Below are 15,994 nucleotides of genomic sequence, written 5' to 3'. Positions count from 1 at the left end.
AAGAACGCACAAAGTGTTTTGCTGAATCAGGGTCTATATATAACGTATTTTCTCAAGCCAGCAGGCCAGAGTAGGTGAGTCTAAGGCTATTCAAGAAAGTCCCATCAGTATTCAATATGACAAATTAAATAATAATTTAAAAACATATGTACAAGAAAGCAGACTTAAGGTTCATCAGTATCCAACTGTATATCTCTTTACTAGTTACTGTAGTTCTGCATTTACTAGGGACTTCTGCATGGAATATTGCATATGTAGTCTTTAGATGAGGAAACTTGCAAAAATCTTATTCCACTCTTATGAATGAAGCCAAGAGAAGTATTCTCTAAGTTTTGTTATAAATTAGTATTTTGACCAAGTTTGTAACACATTATTCAATACTGGGTTTACTTCTAGTACAGTGAATTCAGTATGGCTGAATTCTATATTTCGTTATCAGGGATAGAGCAAGGACAATTTTTCAAAAAAGACAGACACTTACCACACCAAAGTGTGTTACTGTATTGCTATATTTGTGATGCTCCCTATACTATCAACAGGAAATACTATGAACACGATGAATTTAACAACACTAAATTGTACTTGTCCAATGTTCTTTGGCACCCACTTTAATAAAGTTAAAAGATGTGACATGGCAAGAACCAAGATCATTATGGAAACTAAAGAGGGTTAAAGCTTAGATGTCCTTTATTTTATACCTCCATTTAAAGCTGACCCACATAGGTAGAGTATCAAATTCCAGTAACTTCACTGGTGTGCACTGAATGCCTCCCAGTCACAGGACCATTATGTGGACAGTGGGGTTTCTCGTAGAGAAGATCTGCACTATTCTTAAGTTTATATCTACTATTACATAACAATGTATTCAGCAGATGGCCTAAAAACCAGGAAGAAATGTGGTAAACCTATTCCTCCTCTTAATCCTATTTGAGAGTATTCAGCACAGAGGGCTGAAGTCACTGGAATTTTGTATTTTAGCTGCTCTTAAAGCAGCCTACAATCTTTAAAGTCAACTACTAATATAACAAAGAACTCTCTAAAATGGATTTAGAAAGTGTCTATGGATACCAGCATTGAACTGCGAACCACTTACCCAATAGAAGAGAGATTTCAAACTGTGTCAAGATGGCTTGCATATCAGTTGAAATGGAAAAGCAACAAAGACACTCACCTACACAAAACTCAGGGTCTACTGACTATCTTGAATTTGCAACACACACATGATTTTATAGGGGACAATTTGGATGTACTTGTTTTCATTACAGCCTTGAAGCTAGTTCACTGAATGGCCTTGATACAAAAGTGCAATATATTAAAGTTTTACATTATTTACAATGTATACATCACCCTGAGCATTTATGGTAATGTAAGGTAAGTACATTGTGTAAAACAGGACATTTCATCCCATTGGCAATATTAGAAGGAGGAGGAGGAGAACAAGTAATCGTTGATGGAAAAGAGAACGGCATCATAAATATTAAGGCACATTTCAGTTAGAGTTGAATTGTAAAGATTAAGTAAACATTTGTTTACAATTCCTCCCAAAAAGGGGGGAAAAATTAACCCTTTGAGAGTGTAATTCGTACTCTGTTGTAACAAAATGTGAGGCATTACCTTCTTTAGATTTACAAGACTTTCTGCTTTCAAACTTTTCTCCACTCCCAACATCCATTCATCTAGAAGATTTTTGGCTCCGTTGAACAAATCCTAGATAACAGTTTTATCAGACCACATCCCACCCTCACATTATATTTAAGGAGCTGAGACTCTTTGATTGACATCCTTGAAAGACAATAGTTGCGCTTCTACAATGTTCCAGAAGCTGAAAGCTTAAATTAGAACTTTCCTTCTAACTGCAGCTGGTTCTAGACCAGGGGGCAATAACCTGGTTGACAGATCCACCCAAGGCAGTGTCCACAAGGACAAAAGAGTTAAAGCAAATAAATTGGGAAGAAGTTTTAAGACTGGGTTTCACTCCCAAACAGCCTCAGATTTTGAGTGTGGAGTCCAAAGTTGGTTGCTTGGTTTTGAGGGGAAGAGAGGAGAATTGTTAACAGGGAGGAATTACACTAAATAAACAAAAGTTGGATGAAAGACTTCAAAAGCAGCAGAGATTATTTGTAAAAGCAGCAAAGAGTCCTGTGGCACGTTATTGACTAACAGACGTTATGGAGCTTGAGCTTTCATGGGTGAATAGAGATTATTTGGTGAGGAATGAGAAACTAATCGAACCCCACCATCCCAGTGTTCAGGGTTCAATTGTGTTTAGGTCATTAGTTGGACTGGAATCTATACACCAGACAGCAAGCTCAAGAGGAATGCTCTGTAGAGATAGAGAGGGCTGTGGGGTTTTTTGTTTGTTTGAAATGTGGCTTCTACAGAAGGCACCAGCAACACAATGGATCCTCCTACACTTTCATCATGTCTCCCCCTTCCCAAAAATATCTATATGATTGACAAACTAAATCAAGTGAATATAAAATACACATGAAAACTCTGTAACCGGGGCCAGCTCTGCAGAAGCAAAAGAAAATAAATAAATATTTTTTTCTTTAAAAAAAGGCCTATTATGTACATAAGTTACTTCCTAATTGGGCATGCCAGACTTCTTGAGTCTAAGACTAAACAAGAAATTCACATCAGTATTAAGATACAGCCTGTGTTTGTCAAACAGAATATAATACATACATGCAAAGCCTGATACTTAACTACAGCAGGTACCAAAATGTATTTTAAAATAAAGTTATATAACGTTGGATCTTTCCCTTTAAGAAGACGTTACCCATACAGTTGGGTGCTGTGCTGTATGTAGACTATCAGGCCCCTTCCCCAACCCCCCTCCAGTAAACTGCACGAGTTAAACATCATCATTGTATGAAGCTATCTACATACAATGATATTCTGGAACTGAACTTCCCCGCTTTTGGGAGAGTTTAATATTAAAGCAGCGAGGTGACCAACCTACCTAATGCCTCTGAAAGAGCCTCCATCCCAGCTGTTAGGCTGGGTAACTCAGCAAGAATAAAACCAAATTGTTGCAGCTGCTTGAATACCAAGTACATTATTGCATTTAGCTAACAATGCATTTGTGTGCGTGAGCACTGCCGTCACCCAAAGGAGGATTGTACAATGACCTTTATTTCCCCCTCCTAAGAACTTTATGGCTGGGATATGAACTCCCAGAAGCCTGAGCCTTCACTGCCAAGAAGCCCTCCCAGAGAGTTCTGAAAAATAGGGTTCCCAAACAATCCTCCTTGTAAGGCTCTCTCTCTCCCTCCCCCCACTTTTGCATTGAGTAGTAGGGTACTGGCATTACCAGTTTAAGAGTTAATCTCCACCTAAAATCAACTGTTTGCAACATGAAAATTAACTGCAACCTTGGAACGCTGAAGGGAGACAAAAAATACAGGAGGTATTAGAGGCAAAAATGGTTTCCATGAATGATTTATGAAGAGTCTGTTATTCTTCAGTTTTCCAACAGTAACTAGTTTTCATGATACGTATTTAGGGGGACTAAGCACTAACTGAATCTCCTCAGGTTTATGGGTTTACTTAGCAATCAAAATATTAGTTTTTCCTGGGAGGAGATGGTAGAATAAGAAGGGGATAAAAACAGACACTACTAACCTTTGCATTCAGGGACAGGCTCACTCCACTCTCCATTGATGTTATCTTTCGTTGTACAATGAATGGAGGCCTCTCCAATAACAGAGAAGCCCTGGTCACATTTGTAAGTTACCGCTGAGCCAAAGGAAAACTCTTGTTCACTCTGTCCAGTATGGAATCCATTGGTGATGACATAAGGTGGAGGACAAAGTATTGCTGAAGCAAAGAACATCAACATGAAAATTAAAGGTTACATTGAAGGTGAACTGAAGAGAGTTTCACTAAGAAAGTTGACTTAGATCCCCCTAGAAAGCTATTTAGCCATTTGAAGGAGACGTAACATTGCATTTTAACATTTGAAGCAGATTCTGAAGGTTTTTCTGCTTTTAGGCTTGACCGAAGCCAGAACATCCATTGCTCAAGGAGGATGCTCCATAAAACACCACCTCAGGAAAATGACCTTAACAGAGTATGCCCCATCCCAAACAGTGCCAGGTGAACAATCTAAAAGAGACTCTTTAAAGAAAAAAAATAATTTTGTAGGAGTCATCCAAACACCATGGTGAACCACAGTATGATTTCATTCCTCCCCCCAACTCAACTGTCATTTGGATGAAATGCCAAAGAAAGAACAGACTGACTCCGCTGAAGCACCAGCTATGCTGCATCATCTCCAGACGTGAACTGTTCTTAAGACCATTACAACCATACAGAGTGACATGAAAGAAGGTGATGTACAGGGCAAAGGAGACCAAGGGAGCAATCTATAGACGAGTAGATGAAACTTGTCTGGCATTAGAAACAAATGAAACAGCTGGTGGAAAGCTCTCTCTGAGACAGCTGATTTTCGTATTTCTCATGCGATGCATGGAAGCTGTATGACGAGCATGAGGACAAGTGCCAATGAAAGCGAAGTCAGGAAAGTAACTGAAATACTTCCCAATGTTCTGTATTGTATTTTCTAAAGGGCAACTGATCCTAAATTTTCAGGATATTCCATACCATTGGCAATATTAGGAGGAGGAGGAGAACAAGTAATCGTTGACGGAAAAGAGAATGGCATCATAAATGTTAAGGCACATTTCAGTTACAGTTGAATTGTAAAGATTAAGTAAACATTTGTTTACAATTCCTCCCAAAAAGGGGGGGGGGAATTAATCCTTTGAGAGTGTATTTCATACTCTGTTGTAACAAAATCTGAGGCATTACCTTCTTTAGATTTACAAGACTTTCTGCTTTCAAACTTTTCTCCACTCCCAAGATCCATTCATCTAGAAGATTTTTGGCTCCGTTGAACAAATCCCGGATAGCAGTTTTATCAGACCACATCCCTCCCTCACATTATATTTAAGGAGCTGAGACTCTGATTGACATCCTTGAAAGACAATAGTTGCGCTTCTACAATGTTCCAGAAGCTGAAAGCTTAAATTAGAATTTTCCTTCTAACTGCAGCTGGTTCTAGACCAGGTGGCAATAACCTGGTTGACAGATCCACCCCAGGCACTGTCCACAAGGACAAAAGAGTTAAAGCAAATAAATTGGGAAGAAGTTTTAAGACTGGGTTTCACTCCGAAATAGCCTCAGATTTTGAGTGTGGAGTCCAGGGTTGGTTGCTTGGTTTTGAGGGGAAGGGAGGAGAATTGTTAACAGGGAGGAATTACACTAAATAAACAAAAGTTGGATGAAAGACTTCAAAAGCAGCAGAGATTATTTGTAAAACAGCAAAGAGTCTTGCGGCACCTTATAGACTAACAGAAGTTATGGAGCATGAGCTTTCATGGTTGAATAGAGATTATTTGGTGAGGAATAAGAAACTAATCAAACCCCACCATCCCAGTGTTCAGGGTTCAATTGTGTTTAGGTCATTAGTTGGACTGGAATCTACACACCAGACAGCAAGCTCAAGAGGAATGCTCTGTAGAGATAGAGAGGGCTGTGGGGTTTTTGTTTGTTTGAAATGTGGCTTCTACAGAAGGCACCAGCAACACAATGGATCCTCCTACACTTTCATCATGTCTCCCCCTTCCCAAAAATATCTATATGATTGACAATCTAAATCAAGTGAATATAAAATACACATGAAAACTCTGTAACCGGGGCCAGCTCTGCAGAAGCAAAAGAAAATAAATAAATATTTTTTTTTTTTAAAAAAGGCCTATTATGTACATAAAGTTACTTCCTAATTGGGCATGCCAGACTTCTTGAGTCTAAGACTAAACAAGAAATTCACATCAGTATTAAGATACAGCCTGTGTTTGTCAAACAGAATATAATACATACATGCAAAGCCTGATACTTAACTACAGCAGGTACCAAAATGTATTTTAAAATAAAGTTATATAACGTTGGATCTTTCCCTTTAAGACGACGTTACCCATACAGTTGGGTGCTGTGCTGTATGTAGACTATCAGGCCCCTTCCCCAACCCCCCTCCAGTAAACTGCACGAGTTAAACATCATCATTGTATGAAGCTATCTACATACAATGATATTCTGGAACTGAACTTCCCCGCTTTTGGGAGAGTTTAATATTAAAGCAGCGAGGTGACCAACCTACCTAATGCCTCTGAAAGAGCCTCCATCCCAGCTGTTAGGCTGGGTAACTCAGCAAGAATAAAACCAAATTGTTGCAGCTGCTTGAATACCAAGTACATTATTGCATTTAGCTAACAATGCATTTGTGTGCGTGAGCACTGCCGTCACCCAAAGGAGGATTGTACAATGACCTTTATTTCCCCCTCCTAAGAACTTTATGGCTGGGATATGAACTCCCAGAAGCCTGAGCCTTCACTGCCAAGAAGCCCTCCCAGAGAGTTCTGAAAAATAGGGTTCCCAAACAATCCTCCTTGTAAGGCTCTCTCTCTCCCTCACCCCACTTTTGCATTGAGTAGTAGGGTACTGGCATTACCAGTTTAAGAGTTAATCTCCACCTAAAATCAACTGTTTGCAACATGAAAATTAACTGCAACCTTGGAACGCTGAAGGGAGACAAAAAATACAGGAGGTATTAGAGGCAAAAATGGTTTCCAGGAATGATTTATGAAGTGTCCGTTATTCTTCAGTTTTCCAACAGTAACTAGTTTTCATGATACGTATTTAGGGGGACTAAGCACTAACTGAATCTCCTCAGGTTTATGGGTTTACTTAGCAATCAAAATATTAGTTTTTCCTGGGAGGAGATGGTAGAATAAGAAGGGGATAAAAACAGACACTACTAACCTTTGCATTCAGGGACAGGCTCACTCCACTCTCCATTGATGTTATCTTTCGTTGTACAATGAATGGAGGCCTCTCCAATAACAGAGAAGCCCTGGTCACATTTGTAAGTTACCACTGAGCCAAAGGAAAACTCTTGTTCACTCTGTCCAGTATGGAATCCATTGGTGATGACATAAGGTGGAGGACAAAGTATTGCTGAAGCAAAGAACGTCAACATGAAAATTAAAGGTTACATTGAAGGTGAACTGAAGAGAGTTTCACTAAGAAAGTTGACTTAGATCCCCCTAGAAAGCTATTTAGCCATTTGAAGGAGACGTAACATTGCATTTTAACATTTGAAGCAGATTCTGAAGGTTTTTCTGCTTTTAGGCTTGATCGAAGCCAGAACATCCATTGCTCAAGGAGGATGCTCCATAAAACACCACCTCAGGAAAATGACCTTAACAGAGTATGCCCCATCCCAAACAGTGCCAGGTGAACAATCTAAAAGAGACTCTTTAAAGAAAAAAAATAATTTTGTAGGAGTCATCCAAACACCATGGTGAACCACAGTATGATTTCATTCCTCCCCCCAACTCAACTGTCATTTGGATGAAATGCCAAAGAAAGAACAGACTGACTCCGCTGAAGCACCAGCTATGCTGCATCGTCTCCAGATGTGAACTGTTCTTAAGACCATTGCATTAGTTTACCTTGGCAATGTGGAAGCCTCTTGTCCCAATTAACTCCATTTCCCGCAACCACACATTGGACAGAAGTCGTTCCAATTAATCTGTACCTAAAGAAAAAAGGTACAAGTTTGTTACTCATGTGAGCAAAGAACTAGTTAACAGTCCAGAAAGATGGAACATGGTTTCTTTCTGCCAGTAGGTGCAGACAAACCATTGGAAAAGGGACACATCTAACACCATAGGAGCAAGGAACACTAAGGCCAGGTCTACACTACACATCTATATCGGTACAACTACGTTGCTCAGGGCTGTGAACAATCCATGCCCCTGAGTGACAGTTATACTGGCCTAACCCCCTCCAACATAGACAGCGCTATGTCGACAGGAGAACTCCCGCCAACATAGCTGCTGCCTCTTGGAGAGATGGATTAACTATGCTGACGGGAGAGGCTCTCTCATCAGTAGAGGAGCAGCTTTAGATACAAGAGTACAGCTGTGTCGCTGTACGTGAAGACCAAACGCTGTGTAGTTAAAGGCAAGAAAGAGCTACAAACCAGAGGCTATAGCTCCCAAAAGTGTTAGCAGGACAGAGTCCTCACTTCTGGGCTATGCTTATCAGATGATTGGGAATACTCATTAATCCTTGGCAAAGGGGAACAAATTACCCCTCTTCTAAATTAGAGATTTTTGCATTCCTATCGCCAGTAGGAGAGAGAAGGCCCTACCACCTCTGCTACGGAACCCTTCAACTACCCAGAAAACTAGTTAATTTACAGATCACATGACCCAACCCCTGCAGGATGATCTCCTGAGGCCTCTAGGCTGGGATCTTCAAAAGCATCTGAGCGACTTAGGTGCTTATCTCCCACTGCATGACAACCGGAGCTGGGTGACTATCTATCTTCCTTCAACTTCTTCGAAAAAATCGCAGGTGTAATTCTTAATAAGGGCCCAGCCCAGAGCTACAGATTTACAGCACATCACTCACTTATGTTCTTGAAGTTAAGCAGGCTTTCTACGCTCATTTAGCCAGACTTCACCAGCACTTTTACACCAGTCTAGGTTCTGTTAGTCAAAAGAAGCAACTTGCCACTCACCCTTCATTACAGGAGAAGTTTGCTGTTGCACCAAACCAGAGATTGGTTAAATCAACCCTGCCATTTTCTAGTTCTAGTTGTTTACACAGTCTTCCTATAAAAGAACAAGACTAATATTAGTGTTACCTCATATTACCTTAATGGGAAAAAGGGGATATGCTAACTTGCACTCCCTAACATAGCAAATACCATGGCAGATCAAAGCCAATCGTCTGGGAGTTCAAGATCTGTCCTGTACGACAGCAGTCAGCACCAAAGGCTACAGAGGAAATCTGACAACCCACATTATGGATAATTGTGTAACATGCCATGGGGAAGTGAGAAGAAGCGGAAGCGGGATGATGCTTCCTAATCCCACACAAACAGTGGTTACCTTATATCCTGAATCAAGAGAATTAAGAACACATTTGTGTTTGCTGGACCAGGTTCTAAGTGTCTCATCCTTTTTTGAATTGTACCATGTTCTTTGCCTCCAAAGAATGGCATCATAAAGATTAATGCACATTTCAGTTAGAGTTGAATTGTAAAGATTAAGTAAACAATTGGTTTACAATTCCTCCCAAAATGAGGATTGTACAATGACCTTTATTTCCCTCTCCTAAGAACTTTATGGCTATGATATAAACTCTCAGAAGCCTGAGCCTTCACTGCCAAGGAGCCCTCCCGGAGAGTTCTGAAAAATAGGGTTCCCAAACAATCCTGCTTGTAAGCCCCACTCTCTCCCCATCCCCTTTAGCACTGAATAGTAGGGTACTGGCATAAAAGTAAAAACTTAGTTTAGGAGTTTATCTCCACCTAAAATCAACTGTTTGTAACATGAAAATTAACTGCAACCTTGGAACGCTGAAGGGAGACAAAAAATACACGAGGTATTAGAGGCAAAAATGGTTTCCAGGAATGATTTATGAAGTGTCCGTTATTCTTCAGTTTTCCAACAGTAACTAGTTTTCGTGATACGTATTTAGGGGGACTAAGCACTAACTGAATCTCCCCAGGTTTATGGGTTTACTTAGCAATCAAAATATAGTTTTTCCTGGGAGGAGATGGTAGAATAAGAAGGGGATAAAAACAGACGCTACTAACTTTTGCATTTAGGGGCAGGCCCACTCCACTCTTCATTGACGTTATCTTTCGTTGTACAATGAATGAAGGCCTCTCCAATAAGAGAGAAGCCCTGGTCACATTTGTAAGTTACCGCTGAGCCAAAGGAAAACCCTTGTTCACTCTGACCAGTATGGAATCCATTGGCGATATCAGGAGGTGGAAGACAATGTATTGCTGAAGCAGAGAACGTCAACATGAAAATTAAAGGTTACATTGAAGGTGAACCGAAGAGAGTTTCACTAAGAAAGTTGTCTTAGATCCCCCTAGAAAGCTATTTAGCCATTTAACTTAACACTGCATTTTAACATTTGAAGCAGATTCTGAAGGTTTTTCTGCCATTAGACTTGACCGAACCCGGATCATCCATTGCTCAAGGAGGATGCTTCATAAAACACCACCACAGGAAAATGACCTTAATAGAGTATGCCCCTTCCCAAATAGTGCCAGGTGAACAATCTAAAAGGGACTCTTTTTAAAGAAGAAAAATAATTTTGTAGGAGTCATCCAAACACCATGGTGAACCACAGTATGATTTCATTCCTCCCACCAACTCAACTGTCATTTGGATGAAATGCCAAAGTAAGAACAGACTGACTCTGCTGAAGCACCAGCTATGCTGCACCATCTCCAGACATGAACTGTTCTTAAGACCATTGTATTAGTTTACCTTGGCAATGTGGAAGCTCCTTATCCCAATTAACTCCGTTTCCCGCAACCACACATTGGGCAGACGTCATTCCAATTAATCTGTACCTAAAGAAAGAAAAAAGCTTCGAGTTTGTTACTCGTGGAAGCAAACAACTAGTTAACAGTCCAGAAAGATGGAACATGGTTTCCTTCTGCCAGTAGGTGCAGACAAACCATTGGAAAAGGGACACATCCAACACCATAGGACCAAGGAACACTAAGGCCAGGTCTACACTACTCATGTATATCGGTACAACTACGTTGCTCAGGGGTGTGAAAAATCAATACCCCTGAGTGACAGTTCTACTGGGCTAACCCCCAAACATAGACAGCACTATGTCGACAGGAGAACTCCCGCCTGCATAGCTACTGCCTCTTGGTGAGATGGATTAACTATGCTGACAGGAGAGGCTTTCCCATCAGTAGAGGAGCAGCTTTATATACAAGAGCACAGCTGTGCCGCTGTACGTGAAGACCAAGCCCTGTGTAGTTAAAGGCAAGAAAGAGCTACAAACCAGAGGCTATAGCTCCCAAAAGTGTTAACAGGAGAGAGTCCTCGCTTCTGGGCTATGCTTATCAGATGCTTGGGAATACCTGTTAATCCTCGGCAAAGGGGAACAAATTACCCCTCTTCTAAATTAGAGATTTTTGCACTCCTATCTCCAGTAGGTGACAGAAGGCCCTACCACCTCTGCTACAGAACTCTTCAAATACCCAGAAAACTAGTTAATTTACAGATCACATGACTCAACCCCTACAGAATGATCTCCTGAGGCCTCTAGGCTGAGATCTTCAAAAGCACCTGAGCGAGTTAGGTGCCCATCTCCCACTGCATGACAACCATAGCTAGGTGGCTATCTATCTTCCTTCAACTCCTTTGAAAAAAATCGCAGGTGTAATTCTTAACAAGGGACCAGCCCATGGCTACATCACTCACTTATGTTCTTGAAGTTAAGCAGCCTTTCTACTCTCATTTTGCCAGACTTCACCAGCACTTTTACACCAGTCTAGGTTCTGTTAATTAGTCAAAAGAAGCAACTTGCCACTCACCCTTCATTACAGGAGAAGTTTGCTGTTGCACCAACCTGGTGATCCGTTAAATAAACCCTGCCATTTTCTAGTTCTAGTTGTTTACATGGTATTCCTATAAGAGAACAAGACTAATATTAGCGTTACCTCATATTACCTTACTGGGAAAAAGGGGATATGCTAACTTGCACTCCCTAATATAGCAAATACCATGGCAGATCAAAGCCAATTGTCTGGGAGTTCAAGATCTGTCCTGTACGGTAGTGGTCACCATCAAAGGCTACAGAGGAAATCTTACAACCCACATTTATGGATAATTTTGTAACATGCCCAGGGGAAGTGAGAAGCAGCAGAAACGGGATGATGCTTCCTAATCCCACACAGACAGTAGTTGCCTTATATCCTGAATCAAGAGAATTAAGATCCACTTGCAGATTTAGATTCATAGATGCATAGACTCTAGGACTCCAGGGACCTCAAGAGGTCATCGGGTCCAGTCCCCTGCCCTCATGGCAGGACCAAATACTGTCTAGACCATCCCTGATAGACATTTATCTAACCTACTCTTAAATATCTCCAGAGATGGAGATTCCACAACCTCCTGAGGCAGTTTATTCCAATGTTTAACCACCCTGACAGTTAGGAACTTTTTCCTAATGTCCAACCTAAACCTTCCTTGCTGCAGTTTAAGCCCATTGCTTCTTGTTCTATCCTTAGAGGCTAAGGTGAACAAGTTTTCTCCCATCTCCTTATGACACCCTTTTAGATACCTGAAAACTGCTATCATGTCCCCTCTCAGTCTTCTCTTTTCCAAACTACACAAACCCAATTCTTTCAGCCTTTCTTCATAGGTCATGTTCTCTAGACCTTTAATCATTCTTGTTGCTCTTCTCTGGACCCTCTCCAATTTCTCCACATCTTTCTCGAAATGTGGTGCCCAGAACTAGACACACTACTCCAGCTGAGGCCTGACCAGCGCAGAGTAGAGCAGAAGAATGACTTCTCGTGTCTTGCTCACAAAACACCTCTTAATGCATCCCAGAATCATGTTTGCTTTTTTTGCAACAGCATCACACTGTTGACTCATATTTAGCTTGTGGTCCACTATAACCCCTAGATCCCTTTCTGACATACTCCTTCCTAGACAGTCTTTTCCCATTCTGTATGTGTGAAACTGGTTGTCCCTTCCTAAGTGGAGCACTTTGCATTTGTCTTTATTAAACTTCATCCTGTTTACTTCAGACCACTTCTCCAATTTAGTATAAGTTCAAATATTCCTATTGTACATGTTAAGGCCCAGATCTGAAAACTCATATACATAAACGTATTTGTGTGGGTAGATCCATTGACCGCAACTGGCAGCAATTACAAATAAAAAGCAACATAATACATGGGAAAAAGGATAGACGGCATAAATTATGAAAGGTAAAAAATCGATATGAGTTAAAGACATCAGTGAAAGAGACACAACTAGCATGGTTACAGACAATAAGGAGAAGGTTTTGAAGTTCTTTAGGAACAAAATAAATCCTACTGAAAGAGAATGTGACTGCGTCCACACCCTAGAGACTGCTGTAATAATCTTTGTACCCAATATGCCTTGTGAGGTATCTGACCATTTATAGTTTACTGGTCAATACTGTCCTGATAAAATGTATGACAATACCTTTATAAGTTATAAGATTTCCCTGTATAATGTTAACTCATGTTGCAAACCACAGCACAAGTAGGTAAACAGCTCTGTCTCAGAAGAATGTGTGCTCTGCTTAATTTGCATTTAAGCAGTAAAGCAGTCATGAAGCAGGAAAAAAAAAGGCAAGAAGAGCAGCAGGGAAGATCTTTCGCTGGGAATGTTTTCCAAGGGGCAGCGCTGACACAGTAAAAAAGGAGGGACAAACTCCCAGGCACCTCCTCCCTTTCACTCTGTACAATGCACTAGATGAGACAAAGGAAGCAGCCACTAAGCTGAAGCAGGGTCAGTAAGACTGCTGAGAGCGTGTGGTAAGAAAAAGTTTGATTTTGAATTTAACATAGTTTGTTAACCTGGGCACCAGTTGTGTTTTATCTTGACTTCTCTTGTAACCATTTCGGACTTATGCCTCATTACTTGCCTTCACTTAAAATCTCTTTGTAGTTTTATTGGGGACAATTTGGACGTACTTGTTTTCATGAGAGCCTTGAAGCTAATTCACTGAATGGGCTTTATACAAAACTGCAGTACATTAATATTTTACATTATTTACCATGTATACATCACCCTGAGCATGTATGGTAAGTACACTGTGCAAGACAGGACATTCCTCCACCTCACAGGGCTTATGATCTAACGCAGCACAGGCTCAGAGAGACTGTTACAACCATACAGAGTGACATGAAAGAAGGTGATGTACAGGGCAAAGGAGACCAAGGGAGCAATCTATAGAAGAGTACATGAAACATGTCCGGCATTAGAAACAAGTGAAAACAGTTGGTGGAAAGCTCTCTCTGAGACAGCTGACTTTTGTATTTCTCAGACGATGCATGAACACTGTATGACAGGCATGAGGACAAGTGCCAATGAAAAGCAAAGTCAGGAAAGTAACTGAAATACTTCCCGATGTTCTGTATTGTATTTTCTAAGGGGCAACTGATCCTAAATTCTCAATTACTGAGGGACAATCTTCACTCGTTGCTATATTTGCTTTCCACAAGCTACTCTTAGTATAACCTTTTATGAGCGATGTACCCGAAGAATTGGATGCTAATACTTTAACTGTGTCACTGAATTTATTAACCTTAATTTGGGATACTGCAGATCATAGAATCACAGAATATCAGGGTTGGAAGGGACCTCAGGAGGTCATCTAGTCCAACCCCCTGCTCAAAGCAGGACCAATTCCCAATTAAATCATCCCAGCGAGGGCTTTGTCAAGCCTGACCTTAAAAACCTCTAAGGAAGGAGATTCCACCACCATCCTAGGTAACCCATTCCAGTGCTTCACCACCCTTCTAGTGAAAGTTTTTCCTAATATCCAACCAAAACCTCCCCCACTGCAACTTGAGACCATTACTCCTTGTTCTGTCATCTGGTACCACTGAGAACAGTCTAGATCCATCCTCTTTGGAACCCCCTTTCAGGTAGTTGAAAGCAGCTATCAAATCCTCCCTCATTCTTCTCTTCTGCAGACTAAACAATCCCAGTTCCCTCAGCCTCTCCTCGTAGGTCATGTGCACCAGACCCCTAATCATTTTTGTTGCCCTCCGCTGGACTCTTTCCAATTTTTCCACATCGTTCTTGTAGTGTGGGGCCCAAAACTGGACACAGTACTCCAGATGAGGCCTCACTAATGTCGAATAGAGGGGAATGATCACGTCCCTTGATCTGCTGGCAATGCCCCCACTTATACAGCCCAAAATGCCATTAGCCTTCTTGGCAACAAGGGCACACTGTTGACTCATATCCAGCTTCTCATCCACTGTAACCCCTATGTCCTTTTCTGCAGAACTGCTTCCTAGCCATTCGGTCCCTAGTCTGTAACAGTGAATGGGATTCTTCCGTCCTTAAGGGCAGGACTCTGCACTTGTCCTTATTGAACCTCATCGGGTTTCTTTTGGCCCAGTCCTCTAATTTGTCTAGGTCCCTCTGTATCCTATCCCTACCCTCCAGCATATCTACCACTCCTCCAAGTTTAGTGTCATCTGCAAACTTGCCGAGAGTGCAGTCCACACCATCCTCCAGATCATTAATGAAGATATTGAACAAAACTGGCCCCAGGACCAGCCCTTGGGGCGCTCCACTTGAAACCTGCTGCCAACTAGACATGGATCCATTGATCACTACCCGTTGAGCCCAAGGATCTAGCCAGCTTTCTATCCACCTTATAGTCCTTTCATCCAGCCCATACTTCTTTAACTTGCTGGCAAGAATTATATATCTTATGTCTTTCAAACTGCAGTTTGTACTTTTGGATAATTTAAGCGTTATACCCAGATGTACAGATGCTCTTTTCTTAACCTGTGTATTAGATCATTTTAACGTTAGCTTTAATTAAGATTTTAATCCATTTCTGTATAGTCACAAACCTAAGACTATAACGGGGAACTTGCTCATTTTATAGTCTTACACTCCAAACTTTGTTTTACTGAAACTGCTCAGCTACAGAAGAGGCACCTTTACCTGCTGTTTAGAGGGCTTTTTCTCCCCCAACCCCTCCACCACCACAATGGACATGAGACACTCGCAGCCTCCAGCAGCAGGCCCTGGGCATTAACACTCTCACCAATGGGACAGAGTTTAGCCTCTGAGGCAGAAGCGCTACCGGGGGCTCGAGTTTCGCAGAGGTTCGGGGTCTGCCCCAGGGGCTGGGGTGGGGTAGTGGGGACCTGTCGCTGCTGCAGGGCTCAGGTCCCCTTCATCACCTCCTGCCCCCCATGGGCTGAGTCTGACGCAGCCTGGGCTGAGGGGATGGATGGGGGCGAAGCCCACGGAAGCCGCTGTGGCTCCAGTCCGTGCCCAGCCTGGCCCAATGCAGGGGGGACGGGACCGAGGGGACTCTGTGCCTGGGCAGAGGCCGTCCCCCTCCCCGACCCATTCCACAGGAG

General features: G+C 41.7%; 1 protein-coding gene across 1 annotated transcript in view; it reads right to left on the bottom strand.

Moving 5' to 3' along the window:
* CR2 (complement C3d receptor 2) overlaps positions 1-15,994 on the bottom strand; it is a 153,101-nt gene that overhangs the window by 87,925 nt on the left and 49,182 nt on the right. Inside the window, exons 7-13 of the mRNA XM_045015883.1 lie at positions 11,435-11,528; positions 10,365-10,450; positions 9,677-9,871; positions 8,594-8,687; positions 7,518-7,603; positions 6,826-7,020; positions 3,628-3,822 (exon numbers count right to left, since the gene is read on the bottom strand). Of these exons, the coding sequence (XP_044871818.1) occupies positions 3,628-3,822; positions 6,826-7,020; positions 7,518-7,603; positions 8,594-8,687; positions 9,677-9,871; positions 10,365-10,434 (835 nt within the window). The 5' untranslated portion in view covers positions 10,435-10,450; positions 11,435-11,528. The remainder of the gene's footprint in view (positions 1-3,627; positions 3,823-6,825; positions 7,021-7,517; positions 7,604-8,593; positions 8,688-9,676; positions 9,872-10,364; positions 10,451-11,434; positions 11,529-15,994) is intronic.

This window comes from Mauremys mutica, chromosome 4 (genome assembly GCF_020497125.1).
Source record: "Mauremys mutica isolate MM-2020 ecotype Southern chromosome 4, ASM2049712v1, whole genome shotgun sequence".
Classification (NCBI taxonomy): Eukaryota; Metazoa; Chordata; order Testudines; family Geoemydidae; genus Mauremys; species Mauremys mutica.
Note: the sequence above shows the minus strand (reverse complement) of the source record. Positions and strands in the feature narration are given on the sequence as shown.